Below are 22,028 nucleotides of genomic sequence, written 5' to 3' on the forward strand. Positions count from 1 at the left end.
GGTAGAGGTAAAGCCAAAGTTGGGCCTGAGCTTTGCCTCATTGTTCAGAGATTAAAAAGGGACACTGAGGTCAGTTCCCCCTCTGGCATGCTGAGGGTGTGCCTGATCTCCGAAACCACAGAATTTCTGTTAGAGGCTTTCAAAAAGCAAAAGCCTAGCGTAGTTCAATTTTTATGGGGGTTTTAGTAAGAGGCACGTCTCTTAGTACCTTGTTTGGTGGGACCAACAAAGGAGCCACGTGTCTCCAGCCACTTGCTGAGCCATGCGGGGCCCTCCTGCACCTACGTACGTGTGTGTATGCTATATGCGTACACACGCCCAGATACATGCAGTAGGTGGAGGTGCCCAGGGCATTGGGATGAGACGGGTTAACAGGGAAGGACTGAGTCTCTGGGCCATGATTTCTTCAGATTCCCTCAGAGACCCAGGTGTCCAGGGTGCCCCCCTCCCAATACTGGGCCTGGGGCCAGTTGCAATTCTTGGTTGTCACGTGGTTTCCCGGCTTAGCTGGGCCAGGGGAGGAGCAAGGTCCAGAGTCAACTCTGCTCCAAGCCCTAAGTTTACCAGAAACGAGCAGGCGGACAGACGGGTCTGATCCCTCTTGGGTCCTCCAGCCATGAGGCTCCTCTGGGGGCTGATCTGGGCATCTGGCTTCTTCGCCTTGTCTCTGCAGAAGCCCAGGTCCTGGACACAGGATGCTGGAGAGCTCGAGCTGGGCCAGGGCTGGCGAGGGGAGAGCAGGCGCAGAGGGACCTGATTCAGGGGTGGTGGTGGAGGGGCCTGAGGGGAGGCTGGCCGCTGACCCTCACCTGTTCTTCCCAGGTTGCTCCTGTTTTCTCCTTCTGTGGTTCACCTAGGGGTCCCCCTGTCAGTCGGTGTGCAGCTCCAGGATGCTCCTTCAGGACAGGTAGTGAGTGGATCAGTGTTCCTGAGAAACCCATCCACAACACGTCATGAGCTCTGCTCCCCAAAGGTGGATTTCAGCCTCAGCTCAGACAAAGACTTCATCCTCCTCAGCCTCCCGGTAACTGGCCGCCACTCCCTCCTGCTGCTGCCCAGCGCCTCCCACTCCGTCCTCCTCTGTCTTCTTGTAAACATCTTTGTCTTTTCACCGGCCCCCCTCCCTTCCCCCTTCCCCCCCGAGTTGTCTTCCCTGTTTCTATCTCAGTCTCTGTCTCTCTCCTTCTGCTCTGGCTCTGACCCACTCCTGTTCCCTCTCCTGACAGACCTCCCTGAAAGGCGCGGAGGACTGTCGCCTCCATCTCCTCCACAGAGCCCCCGAGGTCCAGCTGGTGGCCCAGTCACCGTGGCTAACAAACAGACAGACAGACAGGCAGGGTGTCAACCTGTTATTCTCCTCTCGCCGGGGACACCTCTTTCTGCAGACTGACCAGCCCGTTTATAACCCTGGCCAGCGGGGTGAGTCTCAGCCCCAGGGCCCTTACCTTTCACTTCTTCCCAGCCCCTTGAGTGAGAAACCCCGAAGTGCCCCACAGGAAGGCCGCTTTGCAAATATTTGTTCTCTTCCCCGTCACTTCCTGGGGGGGATGAGGGGCCCAGGGCCCACCCTCCCTTGGCGCATGGTCTCCTGCTCACCTCCCCGCCCTCCATTTCCAGTTCGATACCGAATCTTTGCTCTGGATCAGAAGATGCGCCCGTCCACTGATACCCTCACGGTCACGGTGGAGGTGAGTCCCTGACCTCTGACCTTCCTGATCGGCGAGGGCTGCTGATCTGACCTCCAACCATGACCCCTTCTACTCCCATCGCAGAACTCTCGTGGCTTGCGTGTGCGGAAGAAGGAGGTGTATGTTCCCTCCTCCATCTTCCAGGATGACTTTGTGATCCCAGACATCTCAGAGTGAGCTCCCCACTCCTGCAGATCGCCCCCACCTACACCTCCCCAGCTCCCGCTTCCCCCAGCTGTCTGCCTCCAACACACGGTCCAATCCTGAGCTCCCTGAGCCTCTGGTTCACCCCTGCAGTCCTCTTCCTAGGGACCTGGTTACTGACTCTCAGTGAGCCTCGTGCACAAGTGGGCTGAGTCCCTCCCTTGTCTGTCCTCAGGCCAGGGACTTGGAAGATCTCAGCCCGATTCTCAGATAGCCTGGATTCCAACAGCAGCACCCAGTTTGAGGTGAAGAAATATGGTGAGAACTGGAGACACGAGGGATAAGCAGCCCCTTTTCTGCAAGGAATAAAGGGTGGGAGGAGAGGAGGGGATGTTGCAGGGCAGGGGCAGGGTGATGCGGCTGCCACAGCCCAAAGGGGAGGAGAGTTTTAAAGGGTCCTTTCACGAGAGTCTGACCTGCCCTCCATTCGCCCTGGGTCAGTCCTTCCCAACTTTGAGGTGAAGATCATTCCGGAAAAGCCCTACATCCTGGCAACACCTGGCTTTCTTAGTGAAATCCAAGTAGTCATCCAGGCCAGGTAACTCCCCCACCGGTCCCTCACGCTGGGCCCTGCTCCCAGGGCTCCCTATTCAGTATGAATGTGCTATGGAGCCCCACTTCCCTCCCTTGCCCCGGGCCTCCTCCCTCTGTTCCATTATTTCCTCCAGCCCTCAGCCCAGCCTCCTCCGAATCTCTCTGTGGTGGCAGGTACATCTACGGGAAGCCAGTGCAGGGGGTGGCATATGTGCGCTTTGGGCTCCTGGGTGAGGACGGTAAAAAGACTTTCCTTCGGGGGCTGGAGAATCAGACCAAGGTAGGAAGGAGCGTGGGGGGTGCATGGGTAGGTGAGGAGAGGGAGGGAGGGTGAGGAGGTGAGGTGGGAGACTCAAGTCTCATTCCCTGTCCTGTCTTCTTTGCCCCAGCTGGTAGATGGCCAGTGCCGAATTTCCCTCCCAAAGGCTGAGTTTCAGGGTGTGCTGGAGAAACTTAATATTAATATTAACGACCTCCCAGGGCTGCACCTCTATGTTGCAGCAGCGATCATTGAGTCTCCAGGTTAGTGGCTTCCCCTGATTATAACCCCAGACCCTCGCCTCTGACCTCTGAGCTGACCCTCTGTTCTCCAGCACCAACACCACCCTTCTTCCCTTCATCTGAGACGCAAAGCCAGGAAAGACCCAGGAGACTATCTCTCTACAATTGATTTCTGGGTGGTTTCTGGGGAAGGGGGAGCTTCCCCCGTCGCAATGTATTTTTTTTCACCCATCCATCTATCCACCCAACCACCCATCCATCCATCATCTATTCATCCATCCATCCATCCATCCATCCATCCATCATCCACCCATCCATCCACCCATCCGTCCATCCATCCATCATCCACTCATCCATCCTCCCATCCGTCCATCCATCCATCATCCACCCATCCATCCATCCATCCTCCCATCCATCCATCCATCCATCATCCACCCATCCATCCACCCATCCATCCATCCATCCATCATCCACCCATCCATCCATCCATCCTCCCATCCATCCATCCTCCCATCCATCCATCCATCCTCCCATCCATCCATCCATCCTCCCATCCATCCATCCATCCATCCACCCATCCATCCACCCATCCACCCAGCAGACACATGTTATGCACCATCTGTGTGCTGCGTCCTGTGTTGGCCTCAGCAAACATAGAGATGGATAGGAGGCGTCTTGTGCCCTGAAGAGTTCAGCCTTGTGGGCAGGAAACACTTGAGCACCACCCGCCGCCCCGGGCTCTACTTTTCCTCTCTCCCCAGGTCTCTGTCTCCACCTCTGTCCGCCCTGTGTCTTGCAGGAGGGGAGTTGGAGGAGGCAGAGCTCACATCCTGGCGTTTCGTGTCATCTCCCTTCTCCTTGGATCTAAGCAAAACCAAGCGACACCTTGTGCCTGGGGCCCCCTTCCTGCTGCAGGTTTCTTCTGGAAGGGGGAGGATGAGCAGTGGGGGGAAGGGGCGGGGTGGTCAGGAGGGCACAGGGTCTCACTGACTGTGCTCTTCCCTCCGCCCCTCCCACCTACCTAGGCCCTGGTCCGTGACATGTCAGGCTCACCAGCCTCTGGCATTCCTGTCAAAGTTTCTGCTAAGTTGTCTTCTGGATCTACTTCTAAAAACCGGGACTTTCAACAGAACACAGACGAGAGCGGCCAAGTCGTTGTTCCCATTATTGTCCCTCAGACCACCTCAGAAGTGCAGCTCTCGGTAGGATTCCCCCTCAAGGGAGAGGGTGGGCTAGGAGAGACGGTTCCCAGGCTGGGGGGAGAAGCTGGGTGCCTGGGTCCTTGCCACTGACCCTGCCACCCCTGCCCCTCTCTCCAGGTGTCTGCAGGCTCCCCCTATTCTGCCATAAGCAAGCTCACCGTGAAAGCCCCCCTGTCCAGAAGATCCGGGTTTCTGTCCATTGAGAGGCTGGATTCTCGACCCCCTAAAGTCAGGGACACTCTTAACCTAAACCTGCGAGCCGTGGGCATCAGTGGGAGCTTCTCTCACTTCTACTACATGGTATGCATGAGCTGGGTTGCAGAGGAGGACAGGGGTGCAGGAGGGTCTCAGGCAGGAAAGAACTCTTGGGGTGGGGTAGCGGCTTCAGGGCTGAGGATGTGCAGTGAAGAAGACACTGCTCTCGCCCCAGATCGTATCCCGGGGCCAGATCGTGTCTGTACATCGAGAGCCCAGGAGGGACCTGACCTCTGTCTCCGTGTTTGTGGACCATCACCTGGCACCCTCCTTCCACGTTGTGGCCTTCTACTATCATGGGGGCGTCCCCGTGGCCAACTCTCTGCGAGTGGACGTCCAGGCTAGGGGCTGTGAGGGCAAGGTAACTGGCATCGGGAGAGATGGTGTGTGTATATGCCGGGGGGGTTAAGAGAGAAGGAAGACAGGGTGATTGCAAACAGGGCGTGGATTTAGTTTGGGGTACACTGAAGTTGCACAAGACCGAAGGAAGTTCTCCCTACTCTGACTGCCCCCCACCTCCTGCCTCTGCCAGCTGGAGCTGAACGTGGATGGTAGCAAGGAGTATCGTCCTGGGGACACTGTAAAACTCAACCTGCGAACAGATTCTCCAGCCCTGGTGGCCCTGGGAGCCGTGGACATGGCTCTGTATGCTGTGGGCGGCAAGTCCCACAAACCCCTCGACATGGTCAAGGTTTGTCAAGCCCCTCTCCCTAATCCTCCCTCCCGCCCATGGCTCACCCTCCTGCTGCCCTGAGCCCTGGGCCCTGGGCCAGCAGGTCGATCTCACTCATGGACCCATCCCAGCCCTCCCTGAAGCCTTGGCCCCCGTGGCCTCTGTTTCCCCACTCTCTGTGTCTCTCGTACTTGTCCGTACCCTGCCCTCTCACCTGCAGCTGAGTGGCCAATCGTGCCTACAGCCACTCTTGTCTCTGCAACATCTCTGCCTTTTCTCTCCAGGTCTTCGAAGCTATGAACAGCTATGACCTTGGCTGTGGTCCTGGGGGTGGGGACAGTGCCCTTCAGACATTCGAGGCAGCTGGTCTGGCCTTTTCTGATGGAGACCAACTGACCCCAGTCAGAAAGAGTGAGAACAGAGGAGGAAGGGGAGTGGGTGGTGGGAAGATGAAGAAGAATGAGGGGCCTGAGGGGGTAAGACAGGAAGAGGAGGGGTGGGAAGGGCTGGACCGGGAGAGGGGAGCAAGGAGGGGAGGTGGGAGGCCCTGCACCCCTCAGCTGGCTGCGGTCCTGCTCTCTACCAGGTCTAAGATGTCCCAAGGAGACAAAGGTTCGGAAAAAGAGAAATGTTAACTTCCAAAAGGAGATTCATGAGAAGCGTGAGTTGTGGGTGCCTGTGAAGCTCTCCACACTTGGGCCCACGGGTCAGGTGCGGGTCTGCCTTTTGGCTCCTGTGCTCCTGAGAGAGCCAGGATATGGTGTCGGGGCCAGAGATCCAAGTTCTGGGGTCGAAGGTGGGTGGGCCAGAGGCTCTCTCCTTTGGCTTCTCTTGAGTTCCCAGTCTCTCAGAGTCCTTGTGTATGTAGAGGTCAGGCTGGGCGAAGAGGTGTGTCTTGTTTTTGTTTCCTTGTGCCCACCCTCACCTGGCCCTGCAGTGGGCCAGTACGCTTCCCCCATAGCCAAGCGCTGCTGCCAGGACGGGCTGACGCGACTGCCCATGGCGCGCACCTGTGAGCAGCGGGTGGCCCGTGTGCAGCAGCCGGCCTGCCGGGGGCCCTTCCTGTCCTGCTGCCAGTTTGCTGAGGGCCTGCGCAAGAAGGCCCGGGCGAGGGGCCAGGTGGGCCTTGCTCGAGGTAAGGGGCTGAGTGGGGTTGGGGGTGCGGCAGGGGCGCCTGGAGGGGCAGAACGGCACCCTCCTCATGGCCCTGCACTGTGGTCCCTAGCCAAGGAGCTCCTGCAGGAGGAGGACCTGATCGATGAGGATGACATCCCTGTGCGCAGCTTCTTCCCTGAGAACTGGCTTTGGAAAGTGGAAGCAGTGGACCACTCCTCCCAGTGAGGGCATGTGGTGGGCCCGGCCTTGTCTCTGGGCTGTGTCTGGGGCGGCTCAGCATGTGACAGGGCTTCTCACCTTTCCCACCACGCAGATTGAGACAGCTGCTCCCGGACTCTCTGACCACGTGGGAAATCCATGGCGTGAGCCTGTCCAAAAGCACAGGTGCGGTCACCCTGCCTGGGCCGATGGCCTCCCTCTTCCATGCCCCCTTGACCCAGGCTCCCTGCTTAGTCCTTTGCTCTTAGTAGGAGCAGAGACCTGGAGAAGTCTGCACCCCATGCGCCAGGGCTACGAGGCCAGAGAGCAGGGCCGGGCGGGGGTGGGGTGACGGGGGCGGGGGGAGCTGGGGCAGCTCCCGGCCCTCACTGCTGGGATCCGCGGCTGGGATGCCTGCAGGCCTCTCATATGTGCCCCCTCTCTCCATCAGGCTTGTGTGTGGCCACCCCGGCCCAGCTCCGAGTGTTCCGTGAATTCCACATGCACCTCCGCCTGCCCGTCTCCGTCCGCCGCTTTGAGCAGCTCGAGCTGCGGCCTGTCCTCTACAACTACCTGGATACAGATATGACCGTGAGGCCCCTCGGGGGCAGAGCACACGGTGTTGGTGGAGGTGGGCCTGGGGCAGGTGAAGGGTGGGGAGCCTAACTGGGCTGGCCCTTCCTGTCTTCCTGCCCCCAGGTGAGCGTCCACGTGTCCCCAGTGGAGGGGCTGTGCCTGGCTGGGGGCGGAGGGCTTGCCCAGCAGGTGCTGGTCCCTGCGGGCTCTGCCCGGCCCATTGGCTTCTCTGTGGTGCCCATAGCGGCCGCTGCTGTGTCCCTGAAAGTGGTGGCTCGAGGATCCTTGGATTTCCCTGTGGGGGACGCAGTATCTAAGGTCCTACAAATTGAGGTGAGTGGAACACCTCTGAATCTAGGTCCCCGGGCTCCCAGATTTACCCCCCATTCTGGCACCCTCCCTGCTGGCCAGGCCAGAGGCTTAGCACCCAAACCCAATGCTTTGGTCTGTTTGCACCTCCTACGATTCTGATCCAACTCTGTCCCTGAAGTTCAAACTCTAAGTCCTGAGGAGTCTGCGCTGGGAGGGGCAGGCTTTAGCCTGTGTGATCTCTCACAGCTATGTTTCCTCCGAGACAGAAGGAAGGGGCCATTCAGAGGGAGGAGATTGTCTATGAACTCAACCCCCTGGGTGAGTGACACCCACGCCCAGCCATCAGTGTCCTAAGGGGGTCATAGGGGGCAGGGGATATGGACAGCAGGACAGACTGCCAACTTCCCTCATCTCCCCAGACCCCCGAGGCCGGACCTTGGAAATTCCTGGCATCTCTGATCCCAATATTATCCCTGATGGAGATTTCAGGAGCTCTGTTAGAGTCACAGGTGGGAGTGTCCTCCGGTCCCTTCCCAGTGGCCACCCTTGGATTCATGTGAAACCTGCGGACCCCTGTTTGATCCCATGACTCCATGACCCTCTGACCCTGGGCCCCCAGCCCTGCTCTCTGATCCGTAACCCTCTCCCTCCCTTATAGCCTCAGATCCATTGGACACTTTGGGCTCTGAGGGGGCCTTGTCACCGGGAGGCATGGCCGCCCTCCTGAGGCTTCCCCAGGGCTGCGGGGAACAAACCATGGTCCTCTTGGCTCCAACACTGGCTGCTTCCCGCTACCTGGACAAGACAGAGCAGTGGAGCATGCTGCCCCCCGAGATGAAGGACCACGCTGTGGATCTGATCCAGAAAGGTTCTGGGTGCAGCGGCAAGCAGGAATGGGGGCCAGGAGAGGACGATTAATGGAAGATGGGCAGCCTGGGTGGCTAGAGTGGGCAAGGGAGGGGGTAGCCAGTGGAAGAGGGGAGCGTGGCCTCGGCACAAGTAGCGGGAGAGTCAGTGTCCCCTGAGCAGCTGCCTCTCCTCTCCAAGGCTACACGCGGATCCAGGAGTTTCGAAAACCAGATGGTTCCTATGGGGCCTGGTTGAAGCGGGACAGCAGCACCTGGTGAGCTTGGGAGAGTGGTTCTGGGTTTCAGGGCTGGTGGGGCAGAGGTGGGTACTATGCGGGGGTAAATAAATAACCAGGTGCCTGGGGGAGCGGGGCCACGTCGCCTACAGGGACCAGTCCCTATTCCTAGCCCTCCCTTCCTCCCCTCTAGGCTCACGGCCTTTGTGCTGAAGATCCTGAGTTTGGCCCAGGAACAGGTGGGCGGCTCACCTGAAAAGCTGCAGGAGACGGCCGAGTGGCTGCTATTGCAGCAGCTGGCTGATGGGTCATTCCACGACCCCCATCCAGTTATTCACAGGGACATGCAGGTACAGGGCTGGGAGGCTGGGCCGCGGAGCACAGGAGGGAAGGCGCTCCCTGCCCCTCCCCCTCCTGGTCGACGTCTCCTTTTCTCCCCGCTTCAACCAGGGGGGCTTAGTGGGAAATGATGAGACTGTGGCGCTCACAGCTTTTGTGGTCATCGCCCTTCATCATGGGCTGGCTGTCTTCCCGGACAAGAATTCAGAGCAGTTGAAGAGAGTGGTAAGGCACCCAACGTGTGTGCCCTTTGCTGATCCCCTTTCTCCTCAGGAATCCAGGTGTCCAGCCCGCAGACCTTCCTCCCCACTTTCTTCCAGGAAGACTCCATCTCAAGGGCAAACACCTTCTTGGGGGCAAAAGTAGGTTCTGGGCTCCTGGGGTCCCACGCAGCCGCCATCACGGCCTACGCCCTGTCGCTGACTGAGGCTCCTGAGGACCTGCGGGATGTTGCCCACAACAACCTCATGGCCATGGCCCAGGAGACTGGCGGTAAGGGGGCCTTGGCAGTGAGCCTGGGGCTTGGAGAACCTTGAGACCCCTGTGTCCAAAGGGAGAAACTGAATGAGTGAGGACACCCGGAGGGGATCAGAGCATAAGCAGGGATGGTTGGGGTAGAATCAGGCGAGCCTGACGGGGGAGTGTCAAAGGGCCAGGCAACTAAGATCCTCCCCCTGTTCACCTGTGGGTCTCCTTTCACTCCCAGATAACCTGTACTGGGGCTCAGTCCCCAGTTCTCAGAGCAATGTCCTGTCACCCACCGTGGCTCCTCACAGCCCGGCAGACCCCGTGCCCCAGGCCCCGGCCCTGTGGATTGAAACCACAGCCTACGGCCTTCTACACCTGCTGCTTTGGGAGGGCAAGGGCGAGTTGGCCGACCAGGCTGCATCCTGGCTCACCCGCCAGGGCAGCTTCCAAGGCGGATTCCGCAGCACCCAGGTAGGGGCTGCCCTGGGGCTCTGGGGGTGGGTGGTCCTGAGACCAAGTGCCTGAGTCCTGACCCATCCTCTGCAGGACACGGTGATGGCCCTGGATGCCCTGTCTGCATACTGGATCGCGGCCCACACCACCGAGGAGAAGGGGCTCAACGTGACCCTCAGCTCCGTGGGCCACAGTGGACTCACGTCCCATGTGCTGCAGCTGACCAACCACGAAGTTCAGGGGCTGGAGGAGGAGCTGCAGGTGAACCATTCCCTCCCCTGGGTCGCCAGGACACCTGCGCCTGCCTCGGCCAGACCAGAAGCCACCCCCTGTCCCCCACCCCTGCAGAATCCCCCGGCACCTGGTTCTGATACCTTTGTGGGAAGACTTACTGGCTCTGCTACCTGTAGAAAGTCACCTAGCCTCTGCGCTTCATTTTTCTCATCTGAAAATGAAACGTGCAGAGTCTACCCGACAGGGGTTTTTAGGAGATGGCAGTGAGATAATGCAGGTGAAGGTGAAACGTTGTGGAAAGCTGGGGAGAGGAGGTGGGGTTGCTCTTAGGGAGGAGATAAGTCGGAACAACAGGGTGCCATTGTGACGTCTCTTTCCCTTTTCTGTTTCCAAAAGTTTCCCTTGGGCAGCAAGATTAATGTGAAGGTGGGAGGAAACAGCAAAGGAACCTTGAAGGTGAGAGCTGGCAGCACTGCCCGCCCGGGCCCAGCAGGGTGAAGCCGGGCTGTTCAGTGGGAGACCTACCGGCAGACCTCACGGCTGGGGAGGGAGGAAGAGACACCTGGGGTAGCATTCCCTGTGCTCCGTCCTGGGCAGGTCCCCCTCGCTCTGGTCTCCACCCTCTCTGGGTGCCTGTCGTCCCCTTCACCCCCCTCAGTGCTGATGCTTGAACACACCCGATGCCTCAGCCCAAGCCTTTCCCCTGAGCTCTGGGCCCCTGTGTCCCACAGCACCTCAGACGTGGCTGTGCCCCAAGCTCCTCCTTCCTCCTGGGTCCCCTTATCTGGCTGATGGAGTCCCTTCCCTACAGGAGCCCAGCTGCCACTCTGGGGGCCATCTTAGTGCCCCCCCAGCCCCAGCCCCTCCTTATGACCCCAGTAACTCCTCCTCTGCTTTCACCCCAGCCCTGCCCACCTCCCCAGCCAGCCAGATCCACCCGTCTACACAGGTCTCCTGCCCTTGAATGTGCTTCCCCTGCTGCTTGTCCCACGTGACACACTCATTCTCCTCCTTCAAGCCTCGGTCGGAAGCCTTTCCTGAACTTTCCATTCCAGCGTGCTCACCCCCAGGCCAGGCCCCCACTCCCCACTCTGTCTCACCGTCTAACCCAACACCTGGGCCCGTTCGCATTCCTGGACTGGTCTGCGATGGGGATGAGAAGGGGCTGAAGGCCTCAGATCCCTTAGCCCAGGGAGGTGCCCTTCGGTGTGGCTCTGGAGAGAGCTCTGTGGCCCCAACTGTCCCGTGTCCTCCCCCCACCCCTTGCTGAGCCAGGTCCTTCATACCTACAATGTCATGGACGTGAAGAACACGACCTGCCAGGATCTTCAGATTGAAGTGACGGTCGTGGGCCACGTCCAGTACACAAGTGAGTGTTGGGGTCAGAGGCCGTGGGTCCCTGCGGGGCTGGTGCCAGGCCTGAGCCACGGTGCTGTCCCCGCTCAGTGGAAGCCAACGAGGACTACGAGGACTATGAGTACGAGGACCTTCCGGCCAGGGATGACCCGGGGGCCCACTCCCAGCTCGTGACGCCCCTGCAGCTGTTTGATGGCCGGAGGAGCCGCCGCAGAAGGGAGGCCCCCAAGGTGGCTGAAGAGCAGGAATCCAGGGTGCAGTACACCGTGTGCATCTGGTGAGCTCTGGGGGTTGCACTGGCTGAGTGGGGTGCTGTGGGCTGGCCCAAGGCTGGGGCTGGGTGTCTACAGCCTGACACACGGCGACCCGGACGACAGGGCATGTGTCTCCACAGGCGGAATGGCAAGGTGGGGCTGTCGGGCATGGCCATTGCAGACATCACCCTCCTGAGTGGATTCCACGCCCTGCGGGCGGACCTGGAGAAGGTGTGGCCAGACACCCAGAGGCCCCTGTGCCCTCGAGAGCCCTGCGCCGTCCCCGCAGCACCCCAGCTGCTGAGCCCCTCAGTGCAGGGGGGCCCAGGGCTACCTCCCTGTGACCAGCTCCCTTTCCCCACAGTTGACCTCCCTCTCTGACCGTTACATGAGTCACTTTGAGACCGAGGGGCCCCACGTCCTGCTGTACTTCGACTCGGTGAGCAAGGAGGGTGACAGAGGGGGGCACATACGGCACCGGGTTTTCTGAGCTCGTGTTAAGAGGTTTCCCAGGAGGCAGCTGTACCAGCGTCTAGTGCGCTTAGAGAGAACTCATGATGTGAGCAGGGAGACAGGACAGGAGTGGCCAGAGCAGAGGCCGGGGAGGCTCCCTGCTGCCTGTCGGCGGGCAGGGGCTGAGCCACTTGTGGCTTGGGGGCCAGTGCCAGTGCTTGGGGTGAGCCTTTTGTAAAGCTGAGCTGATTCAACTTGAGGGGCTGCTTTTGTTTTTTTGTTGTTGTCTCCCTTCCCGGTTTTTGTGTTTGTTTGTTTTGTTTTGATATTAAAGTGTATTCTGTTTTTCAAAGTGATGGTGGTCCTAGACGAGTTGTTTTTGTTTTTCCACAGCCTTATCTGGCTAACACAAAGTTATCAACCCTCTGACGGCCCTCAAAAGTTGTTTTTGAACATTTCCTGTAACATCTTGGAGAAAATGTGCAAAAGGCGTGTTAATGCTGTGATACCATTAGCCAAGTGTTTGTGGTCAGGGGAGACCCTCCTGCCCTGTGTGTGCAGAGGGGACAGACCCTATTAGCTTGAGAAGCCAGGCAGAGGAGTCTGGTTGGACACAATGGAAAATGAGGAGCCAGGAGGATTGCAAGTCGGGTTGCTGACCACGCAGCTTAGGAGGGAAACCTGCGGGATGCCAGGCTGGACTGGACCAGCGTGGGCACGAAGAGAGGGCTCTGGGCCTGGACATGAATGGCTGGGCCGCGTGGGAGCACCTGCTGTCGGGTTATGGCAGATGAGGCAGGCCTCCGCTGTGTCAGTGAAGGGAGGCTGTCCAGAGGCCGAGTGGGTTTGGAGGGCAGGCAGAGGGAGTTTGGAGAATGTAACACATCCTGCAACAATCCCAGCGCAAGAGCAAGGCTGAAAGCTTGGTTCGGGAATCGCCAGTCTGAAGGGTTTGGGGAGAGCCAGGGAGTGGTGAGACCTCCACAGGGGAGCGCAGGGGAGGGGAAGGGCCAGGGCTGGGCACTGTGCTTCTGGGGGGGAGGGAGAGGGATGTCAGAAGTGACCAGGTCAGAATCTGGGCTGGTCCGGAAGCTAGCCCCGAGCTTAGGGAGCGTTTCATGGAGAATGTGTCCATGATTTGAGACTCTGCAGAGGGGCCCAGGGCTCTGGAGACTGGGATGAGGTCACCACGTGGGCAGTGAAGTCACCAGAGACCTTGGGGAGCAGTTTCTAGAAATCCGGAGGCTGGAAGGTAACAAACTGTGAAGGACACTGACGATAAGATCAACCGGAACTGAACAGGCCAAGGAAATACATCAGAGCAGCCTGCAGGGCCCAGAGGTGGGTGCCTGACCTCTCCGCCCTCCCCCCGCCCACGCCAGGTCCCCACATCCCAGGAGTGCGTGGGCTTCGGAGCTGTGCAGGACGTGGCCGTGGGGCTGGTGCAGCCAGCCAGCGCCGTCCTGTATGACTACTACAACCCTGGTGAGCACACCGGGGACACTCGGGAGGTTTGGGATAGGTGGCAGGGAAGGGTGGCAGGGAAGTCCTGCGGCTCCATGGGACTGGAGAGCAGAGAGGGGGGACTGCGCCCTAACGCCCCGGTCTGCTTTTTCTCCAGAGCACAAATGTTCTGTGTTTTACGGGGCACCAACTAAGAGCAAACTCTTGTCCACTTTGTGCTCTGGTGACGTCTGCCAGTGTGCTGAAGGTGAGACCCAGGGCCCAGGGGCAGGGGTGGGGAGGCGGCATGGTTGGGGCCTGCACTCGCTCATCTGGGCCCCCGACTTCAGGCAAGTGCCCTCGACAGCGCCGGGCCCTGGAGAAGGGGCGGCAGGATATGGATGGTTACAGGATGAAGTTCGCCTGCTACTTTCCCCGAGTGGACTACGGTCAGTCTTCCCGCCCGGGCCCCGGCCCGGCCCTGGGCCACCCTCAGGGTCTCCTTGCTTGTGCCTGCTCCTCTCGGGCCACGGGCAGCCTTTTTGCTCTGCACTGACTTACAGCCCTTCAGCCTCGGGCTAACTAACCTTCCCTCCCTTCTCCTAAACCCCCACAGGCTTCCAGGTTAAGGTTCTCCGAGAAGACAGCAGAGCTGCCTTCCGCCTCTTTGAGACCAGTATCATCCAAGTCCTGCACTTCAGTGAGGAGACAGATAAGTGGGCGGGGCTGGAGGGATACAGAAGAGCTGAGCTCTGGCTTTGGGGCCTTCGCGCCTGGGATAGTGAGAATTCAGCCATTCTGAGCCCAAATCCCCTCGGCCTCTTAGAAGTTCTGGGCTTGTCCATAAACAGGAAAGCAGCCGCACCTCCCCGTCGGGAGCGGTGAGGGTCAAATGAGAGGCTCGGCGCAAAGCCCCTGGCCCCAGCGCTGTCCAGCCCCTTCTCTTCCCCTCTGACGACTCTTGTGGACGCTCTCCCCTCAGCCAAGGATACCAAGGCCACTGCTGGTCAGACCAGAAACTTCCTGGTTCGAGCCTCTTGCCGCCTTCACTTGGAACCTGGGAAAAAATATCTGATCATGGGTCTGGACGGGACCACCCATGACCTCAAGGGAGAGTGAGTTCTCCGGGCCCCTCGGTCTCTTGCTCTCCTCACACCTCACGAGGGAACGGATCCCCTGTCCCCTCAGAAGCCAGGTGCCTTGGGCTCTTCCACCTGACCATCCTCCTGACCCCTGCTGCCTGCCCCTTGGCCCCTGCAGCCCCCAGTACCTGCTGGACTCGAACAGCTGGATCGAGGAGATGCCCTCGGAGCGCCTGTGTCAGAGCACCCGCCAGCGGGCAGCCTGTGCCCAGCTCCAAAGCTTCGTCCAGGAGTACGGCATGCAGGGCTGCCAGGTGTGAGGGCTGCCCTCCATCTTCCCCAGAGGACCGGAGCCAGGGAAGGATCACGCCTGGATCGCTGCCGCGCCCGGCCCCCGGCACGCAGCCCCAGGCAGCACCAGGGACTCAATAAAGGCCTGTGGCAGCAAAGTGTGAGTGTGTAGCTCCAGCACTGAGACCGGCATCCCCGCGGCCCCTTCCAGGGTCTGGGGCGCCCAGGCCAGGGTTTGCATAATCTTAGGCTCTCAGAGCCTGGGTGACCCTTGCAGTGTCCAGCTCTGCCTGAATCCCCCCCCCCCCCCCGCCAGATGACCCCCTGGGAGCTCAGTCCCTCATAGTGACCACCCCAGGCAGATCACCCTGCACTCCGAGGATCCAGTGTCCACACCAGAGCCTCCCTTTCACGGTGCCTGCAGGGCGCTCCCCGCACCCATACAACCCATCACTGTGGCCTCAGGCGGGGCTGGCGCTCAGCCAGCACCTCAGCTCTTCTGCTTCGAGAGCAGCTATTCAGCTACACGTCTCCCAGTCTGTCCTCACGCAGTTGGCAGTTCTGGGGTCTTGCTTGTAGCTGAGACCTGGTCTGTTGAAAGCCGTTTGACACTTGATCCCTTTATCAGCGGTATTAGGTAACTTTCCCAGAATTGTGCAATCCTCACATGTGATGATGTCTTCATCAAAAGGCCAACTGCTGTTCCACTGGGGTCAACCCTCCCCACCCGCCTGCCTAGCTCTCCCCCTTTGGCAGCACCCCTTGGGTCTGCAGGGCTGACCTAGAAATTCATCTAGAGAAATTTGCTGAGATCAGTTTTGATGAAAACTGAGACAGCTCAGCAGCCTGCCATTCAATCATTCAACAGAAATCTGTGGAACTCTCACTCCGTGCCATGCCCTGTGCCAGGCTCCCATCCTCTGTGAAAGGTGTGATGTCGGGGAGCTACATGATCCTATGGGGCACACAGTTTGGGCATCTGACCCAGTCTGGGGGAATGTGAGAAGTGGGCAGGGGAGGCTTCCTGGAGGAGGTGACATCTAAGTGGGATTCTGAAGGCTGAGGAGTCAAGCAAAGAGAGTAGGGGTAGATGAGGGTATTTGAGGTAGAAGAAAGCATATAAAAGACCCAGAGGCTGGGGGCAGGACAGAGCACATTCGGGGGCACGGCGTGTCATTCATCATGTCTGGAATTTGGATTTGGAGGTGGTGTGGAAAAGATGGAGCTGGCAAGGTAAATGGTGTCAGTTTATGAAGGGACACTCACCGGCATGCCAGCATTCCAGGTCACCCTCCTTTTGAATGGATCCCCTCCTATTCCATGCAACTTCGAGAAGTTCTGACCTTCCCCAGTATTTCCGAGGCTTCCGAGGGCTGTTGTCTACGTGGCCTGGTCATTGCCCATCAGATCTCTCCCAAAAGCTGGTCAGCATGGTGGTGGCATAAACCCACCTATGAGAGCCAAAGAGTCAGCTATAGTTGTCAGCTATGAGGAGGTTGCCAGCTGTTGCTGCCCAATCCCAGAAGGCCCATGTTTTCTCCTTCCCAGTCCTGGGCGTGGATCCAGGCTGAGCCCGAGCCTCTCCATCGGGACCCCCAGAAGTTAACTCTTCAAGCTAGTGGGTAGCACAGCTGGAATCTCGACTCAGGCTCTCTGGTAGCACAGCCTCGCTCTGGTTAAAGCTCTGAGGTCGGTTCACAGAGCCAGGGAGGGGAATTGGGGGATGCGTGGACCGCAGGTCATCTGCCAGCCCTCACCCCATCCCCTAGGTGCCCCAACCTCTCATGGAGCCCCACCTCCCCTCTTTAGCATGACCTCTCCTAAGCCCCTCAACTGCCTCCTCACCCATAAAAGTGGCCCCTGATAGCCCTACTTGGTCCACTAGGACCCCACCCCTTGTGGCAACGGCTCCCAGAATAGGGCTGGACCCCTGATCCCAGCTGTGGCTATCAAGTTCCTTCCTGCGGACTTTGGAATCTATGGGGGGCATGTTCATTCATGCTGGGAAACCCCACTTGCCCTGGTGCTAAACCTGTAATCTGTGGACTCTAACCCGGAAGGCAGTCCTGTTCTGCCTGCACCTGGAAGCACAAGCAGCTTGACGGCAGAGTGGGAGGAGCAAAGAGTGAGGGAGCAGCCCCGTCTCTAGGGCTTCTTTGTTCCCTATCCCTGGCCTTCCAAGGCCAGCGAGGTCCCTTCTACTTTCCTGCTCTTGGGTTCCGTGAGATACCCCTGTATTTGTATAACAATTCTTAATTTTGGCTCAAGCCAGCTCAAGTGGGTCTTTTACTTGCAACCAAAGAGCATTAGGTACACGGTAAGAGCTCCAAATTAAGGGACCATTTACTTGTTCATCTTCAACTTTTGAGAGTGAAATGAGGCGCTGTTAGTGATTACACTGGGACTACAGGTATAAACTGGGATAACGCAGGCAAACCAGGACATCTGGTTCCCCTATCTGTAAGTGAAAAGAAAAACACACAGATCACTTTCATCTCCTTTTGTTCTTCAGGCAATCTGGGAGGGCGTATTAGGCGGGGGTTTTCATTTTTCTCTCTGAGACAAAGTCCGTGGCAGAAGCTGGTCCGAGGTGGCAGGGTTGGAGGGCGCGGTGGCGATCCGGAGAGGCTCAGGCCCAAGAGTGGACGTGTTTTCTTTCTTGCCTGGTTGATGTGGAGGCGGAAAGCTGATTCTGGCTGCTGAAGAAGGTCAGGGCTGTGTTTCCCTTCCTTTCTTCTTGATAGATGAATGGGAAAAGGCCTGCTCTTTGATATGTGGATTTTCGAAGGCCAAGAGGGTTGGTGCCATTCCAGGAATATACTATTTTGTGGGCGGGACAGTGGGCAAGGACCTGAGGGAAGGAGTCAAGGGAGGCCTCAGAACAGCCCAAGTAGCCAGATGGCTGGAGGTCTCAAGAGCTCCAAGTGGCCAGGCTTGGGCCCCTGCCCGCATCTCCAGCCATGGTACTCGTAGGGCTGCTGCTGCTGCTGCTGCTGCCCTTGCTAGTCGGCACTCGCCTGCTGTGGGGCCAGTGGAAGCTCAGGAGCCTCCACCTCCCACCTCTTGTCCCCGGCTTCCTGCACCTGCTGCAGCCCAACCTCCCCGTCTATCTGCTTGGCCTGACTCAGAAACTCGGGCCCATCTACAGGCTCCGCCTCGGGCTGCAAGGTGAGCATCTGCTCCCTCCCTCACCCCACAGCGGTGTGGAGGTGGGGCCCTCTCCCTGCTGACACCCTGCTTTTCCTCTCCCCCAGATGTGGTGGTGCTGAACTCCAAGAGGACCATTGAGGAGGCCCTGATCAGGAAGTGGGTGGACTTTGCCGGCAGACCCCAGATACCATCCTGTAAGGGGTGGGGGGCATTTCTTGATGGAAGAAGCAGGGGCTATGGGAGGCAGGGAAGGTCAGGCCCGTGGCTTCCTTGGTCAGTTCGACTCCCTGCCCCCAACCCCTACTCACAGACCAGCTGGTATCTCAGCACTGCCAGGACATCTCACTGGGGGACTACTCCCTGCTCTGGAAGGCCCACAAGAAACTCACGCGCTCAGCCCTGCTGCTGGGCGTCCGCAGCTCCATGGAGCCCCGGGTGGAGCAGCTGACCCAGGAGTTCTGTGAGGTGAGGCTCGACTCCCACAGTTGGCCCAGGTCAGCTTCACCCCTCCCGGCAGCCTCCCTATTTAGTTCATGCTGCTTCTCCTCAGCGCATGAAAGCCCGGGCAGGTGCCCCCGTGACCATCCAGAAGGAATTCTCTCTCCTCACCTGCAGCATCATCTGTTACCTCACCTTTGGACACAAGGTCAAGGTTCTCTTGCCCTCACATAGGCTTGGGCCCCACCCCCCGCCCAGCCCCTCCCGTACCCTCTCCTGGTCCTGAACCGAAAGGATTCCCTCCTTTTCTGGCAGGAGGACACCTTAGTACATGCCTTTCACGACTGTGTCCAGGACTTGATGAAAACCTGGGATCACTGGTCCATCCAAATTTTGGACATGGTTCCCTTTCTCAGGGTGAGGAGGTGAAGCCCCGACACACCTGGTCCTGGGAGACAGGGCGGAGGTGGGCAGAGGCTCCCTTCCCAGCGGCTAAGCTCTCTTGCTGTCTGCCCCAGTTCTTCCCCAACCCCGGGCTCCGGAGGCTGAAGCAGGCCATGGAGAACAGGGACCACATTGTAGAGAAGCAGCTGAGGCAGCACAAGGTGGGAACCGTGCGTGCACCGGGCTCCTCCTCAGCTCACAGCAGTGATGCTACTGCCCCAGAGCTAGGCAGCTTCTTTGGCGCCCCACCAGTCCTGGACCTGCTGCCCCCTGCTGAACACTGCCCCCCGCCCCCCGAAGCCAGGCACTCAGGCTGGCTCCTCCTCCCCTCTCCAGGAGAGCATGGTGGCGGGCCAGTGGAGGGACATGACGGACTACATGCTCCAGGGGATGGGGAAGCAAAGAGTGGAAGAGGGCCCCGGGCAGCTCCTTGAAGGGCACGTGCATATGTCCGTGGTGGACCTTTTCATCGGTGGCACTGAGACCACAGCAAACACCCTTTCCTGGGCTGTGGCGTTCCTGCTTCACCACCCTGAGGTACGCCCTGGAGGCAGGCGAAAGGCTCCTTCCTGGCAGCTTGGCCAGGGCAGCGGGAACCCAGCTCGCTGAACCCGCCGCGGGCTGTGTTGGGAGGGGGGTTGGGGGGGAGTGAGTCTGGGGCGGGCTGGGAGGGGGTTCTCCTACTTGGCACAGAGTCTCCGGTGAGCTGCTCCAGGGAGTGGTGGGAGGCTGGGCAGCCGTGTGTCGGCCAGCGGCAGGGCTTGGGCCCCGGACCTCGGGCTTGCCCCACTTTCCCAGATTCAGCGGCGACTGCAGGAGGAGTTGGATCGCGAGCTGGGCCCCGGAGCCTCGGGCTCCCGAGTCCCATACAAGGACCGCGCTCGGCTGCCCTTGCTCAACGCCACCATCGCTGAGGTGCTGCGCCTGCGGCCCGTCGTGCCCCTGGCCTTGCCGCACCGCGCCACGCGGGCTAGCAGGTGACTCCCGAGGGGGGAGGGCCGAGTGGCAAAGGCCCCAGCGGGGTCCTGGCGGGCCTCTAACTTAACCCTACCCCTCAGCATCTTTGGCTACGACATCCCCGAGGGCATGGTTGTCATCCCCAACCTCCAAGGTGCCCACCTGGACGAGACCGTGTGGGAGCGGCCGCACGAGTTCCGGCCCGGTGCGTGGCGGGGCGGGTGCCCGCGGCGCGGGGGCGGCGGAGGCCGAGTGCAGGCGGCCGCTGAACTGCAGGTCCGTCCTTCCGCCCGCAGACCGCTTCCTGGACGCGGGCGCGAACCCCAGCGCGCTGGCCTTTGGCTGCGGGGCGCGCGTGTGCCTGGGCGAGCCGCTGGCGCGCCTCGAGCTCTTCGTGGTGCTGGGGCAACTGCTGCAGGCCTTCACGCTGCTGTCGCCCGCGGGCGCCCTGCCCTCGCTGCAGCCCCATCCCTACTGCGGCGTCAACCTCAAGATTCAGCCTTTCCAGGTGCGGCTGCAGCCCCGGGGCGGCGGAGGCCGGGGCGTGCGCGAGCGCCAATGACCAGTGACGGAGCCCGGACTCACTGGCCTCGGTTTCTCCTTTTATTGCTCCCGTACAAACCCCTTCCCTCCCCCCTGTAAACATGGTGCTGTGAGATCGCGGGTGGAGAAGGCTTCCTCCGGTGTTTGGATGGTGAAGGTGGCCCTCGGCTCTTCTCTGAGCGCAACCCCTCAGTGCTCGGCAGTCATAGTAGGGCGCTGGAGGGGTGAGCAGCAGCTCAGCCTCCCCTGCCCGGGGGCCGGTAGCTTCTTGGTCTCAGCTTCATTTCCGTGAAGGGCACGGAGAAGTCAAAGCCCTTCCAGTAGTACCAGCTCACTCCCTGGGAAGGGGTTGTCGAGAGAGAGAGTCAAAGCCTGACATCCCATCTGCTCCCACCTCTGCTCCCCTCTGGCGAGATGGTTCCCACAAATCCATCAAGGATCCTCCCTCCCTTTATCCTTCCTAAACCCTCAATTACAAAGGACTGAGGCTGAATCCTGAGCTGTCCCTTTACATCCAATAAATCACCTCCTCGAGAAAACTTGCAGAGACTGGCATTACTGTTCCATTTCACAGACAAGGGCCCTGGGGCGCTGAGCGGCTCAGTAACTTGTCTTGTCACACTGTGCGTCACAAACACCCAGGTGGGCTGAGCCCCCGCTCCGTGCTGCCTCCTGGACCTCTCACCTGGTGGTCCACTGTGCTCCCGTAGAGCCCGTTGAGGTTGGCATAGTGGCAGTTCTTATACCACCAGGCCCCTCGGTAAGAGACGGCACAGGAGATGAGCAAGTTGTTGGGGTCTCGGTCACGGGCAGAGAAGACACTGCCGCTGTGGTAGCTCATGGAGTCCCCTGGGCAGGGCGTGGAAGGCGCAGTGAGGGCCTCTCCTCCCCATTCCCACCCCGTCCCTGCCCCCCACCCCCAGGCCCACCCCTCACCTGCAGTGCCGTGGTAGCCTTCCAGGTGGAGGCGGTAGTACTCATCGGCCGAGTCTACTTGGAAGGAGTCGTACTGGGCAAACACGGCCTCGTCCCCATCCCGCAGGTCCACACGCAAGGAGTAGTCGCCGGCTTTGGTCAGGCTGTGCAGGGCGTCGTTGCCTGGGGGTGGGGAATGTGTGCTCATCGGGGTCCTTGTGTCCACAGGGCCCCCATCCCTTCCCTGGTCCCGCAATCCCTATGAGGCACTAACCCAGCCAGAACTCCTCGGAGATGTTCCCAAAGCCACGGGCATAGTCCTCCCAGTCTCTCCAGAAGTCAGTTTTTCCATCCATGCGGCGCTGGAACACCTGGAAGCAGGTGGGGGCACCATCAGCCTATGGCCCCGGGCACAGCCACCCTGCCCTGTGCAGACCCCTGGGCTTCTGACTGCCACCCACCAGCCAGCCACCCCCATCGGTCTCCATGTCACAAAAGACGTTCAGGGGCCGCTCGCGGTTGCCGTTGAGGAAGATGGTGGTGGTCCTTGAGGTGCTGACCCCGTTCTGCATCTCCTCCCCACAGTCCCGGGGGAAGGGGATCCGAAGTCCACCTGGGGAGAGGAGAGTGAGGGTCCAGTCCTTCTTCCAGATTCTAGACGCCCACTACACACTCAGCCCCAACCTCGGGTCCCAACGCCTGAGTACCAGTGGTGAAGGAAGTGGACACGGGGGGAGTGAAGCTGCGGTCCCACATGGCCCGGAGCCACGCGCTATAGAGGGTGGAGGGAAAGAGGCCGTGAAGCTGATGAGAGGTGACCCCTCCTGGGAGCAGGATCTCCTGTGGAACAGACAAGGGGCAGGTC

At 59.8% G+C, this 22,028-nt stretch overlaps 3 protein-coding genes across 20 annotated transcripts in view; 2 read left to right on the forward strand and 1 right to left on the reverse strand.

The window, feature by feature from the left end:
• The first annotated feature begins 81 nt into the window (after positions 1-81).
• LOC117313829 (complement C4-like) lies at positions 82-14,874 on the forward strand. Of its 12 annotated transcripts, XM_033864041.2 has the most exons (41): positions 82-681; positions 823-1,024; positions 1,227-1,419; positions 1,618-1,688; positions 1,773-1,861; positions 2,068-2,150; positions 2,334-2,430; positions 2,601-2,706; positions 2,816-2,948; positions 3,727-3,842; positions 3,953-4,129; positions 4,247-4,429; positions 4,560-4,745; positions 4,917-5,075; positions 5,342-5,468; positions 5,644-5,718; positions 5,995-6,192; positions 6,283-6,394; positions 6,487-6,557; positions 6,823-6,962; positions 7,071-7,280; positions 7,526-7,577; positions 7,679-7,768; positions 7,918-8,127; positions 8,307-8,382; positions 8,537-8,693; positions 8,794-8,907; positions 9,003-9,174; positions 9,389-9,621; positions 9,697-9,864; positions 10,234-10,293; positions 11,113-11,206; positions 11,284-11,470; positions 11,588-11,678; positions 11,812-11,886; positions 13,283-13,385; positions 13,522-13,611; positions 13,694-13,792; positions 13,960-14,043; positions 14,326-14,458; positions 14,604-14,874. In XM_033864041.2, exons 1-41 carry the CDS (start codon positions 617-619, stop codon positions 14,743-14,745), a joined length of 5,223 nt encoding a protein of 1,740 aa, XP_033719932.1. In that variant the 5' UTR covers positions 82-616; the 3' UTR covers positions 14,746-14,874. The 12 variants fall into 12 exon arrangements, 6 of the variants coding, with proteins under 6 accessions (XP_033719932.1, XP_073666678.1, XP_073666677.1 ...); XM_073810577.1 differs by lacking the exon at positions 13,694-13,792; XM_073810576.1 differs by lacking the exon at positions 7,679-7,768.
• Positions 14,875-15,020: 146 nt separating this feature from the next.
• On the forward strand, positions 15,021-20,521 carry CYP21A2 (cytochrome P450 family 21 subfamily A member 2). 5 transcript variants are annotated; one of them, XM_033864057.2, is made up of 10 exons: positions 15,021-17,884; positions 17,971-18,060; positions 18,177-18,331; positions 18,417-18,512; positions 18,620-18,721; positions 18,823-18,909; positions 19,085-19,285; positions 19,547-19,725; positions 19,807-19,910; positions 20,002-20,521. In XM_033864057.2, the coding sequence occupies exons 1-10, from the start codon at positions 17,677-17,679 to the stop codon at positions 20,265-20,267; spliced, it is 1,488 nt and encodes a 495-aa protein (XP_033719948.1). In that variant the 5' UTR covers positions 15,021-17,676; the 3' UTR covers positions 20,268-20,521. The 5 variants fall into 5 exon arrangements, with proteins under 5 accessions (XP_033719948.1, XP_073666684.1, XP_073666685.1 ...); XM_073810583.1 differs by lacking the exon at positions 19,807-19,910; XM_073810584.1 differs by lacking the exon at positions 18,417-18,512.
• TNXB (tenascin XB) overlaps positions 20,307-22,028 on the reverse strand; it is a 60,495-nt gene continuing 58,773 nt past the window's right edge. The window contains exons 37-42 of one of the 3 annotated variants that reach the window (XM_033864035.2): positions 21,871-22,003; positions 21,625-21,776; positions 21,438-21,534; positions 21,185-21,346; positions 20,934-21,097; positions 20,307-20,586 (exon numbers count right to left, since the gene is read on the reverse strand). In XM_033864035.2, coding sequence (XP_033719926.1) covers positions 20,485-20,586; positions 20,934-21,097; positions 21,185-21,346; positions 21,438-21,534; positions 21,625-21,776; positions 21,871-22,003 — 810 coding nt within the window. In that variant the 3' untranslated portion in view covers positions 20,307-20,484. The remainder of the gene's footprint in view (positions 20,587-20,933; positions 21,098-21,184; positions 21,347-21,437; positions 21,535-21,624; positions 21,777-21,870; positions 22,004-22,028) is intronic. The other 2 variants (XM_073810575.1, XM_033864038.2) reach the window with 2 other exon arrangements.

Source organism: Tursiops truncatus, chromosome 10 (genome assembly GCF_011762595.2).
Source record: "Tursiops truncatus isolate mTurTru1 chromosome 10, mTurTru1.mat.Y, whole genome shotgun sequence".
NCBI lineage: Eukaryota > Metazoa > Chordata > Mammalia > Artiodactyla > Delphinidae > Tursiops > Tursiops truncatus.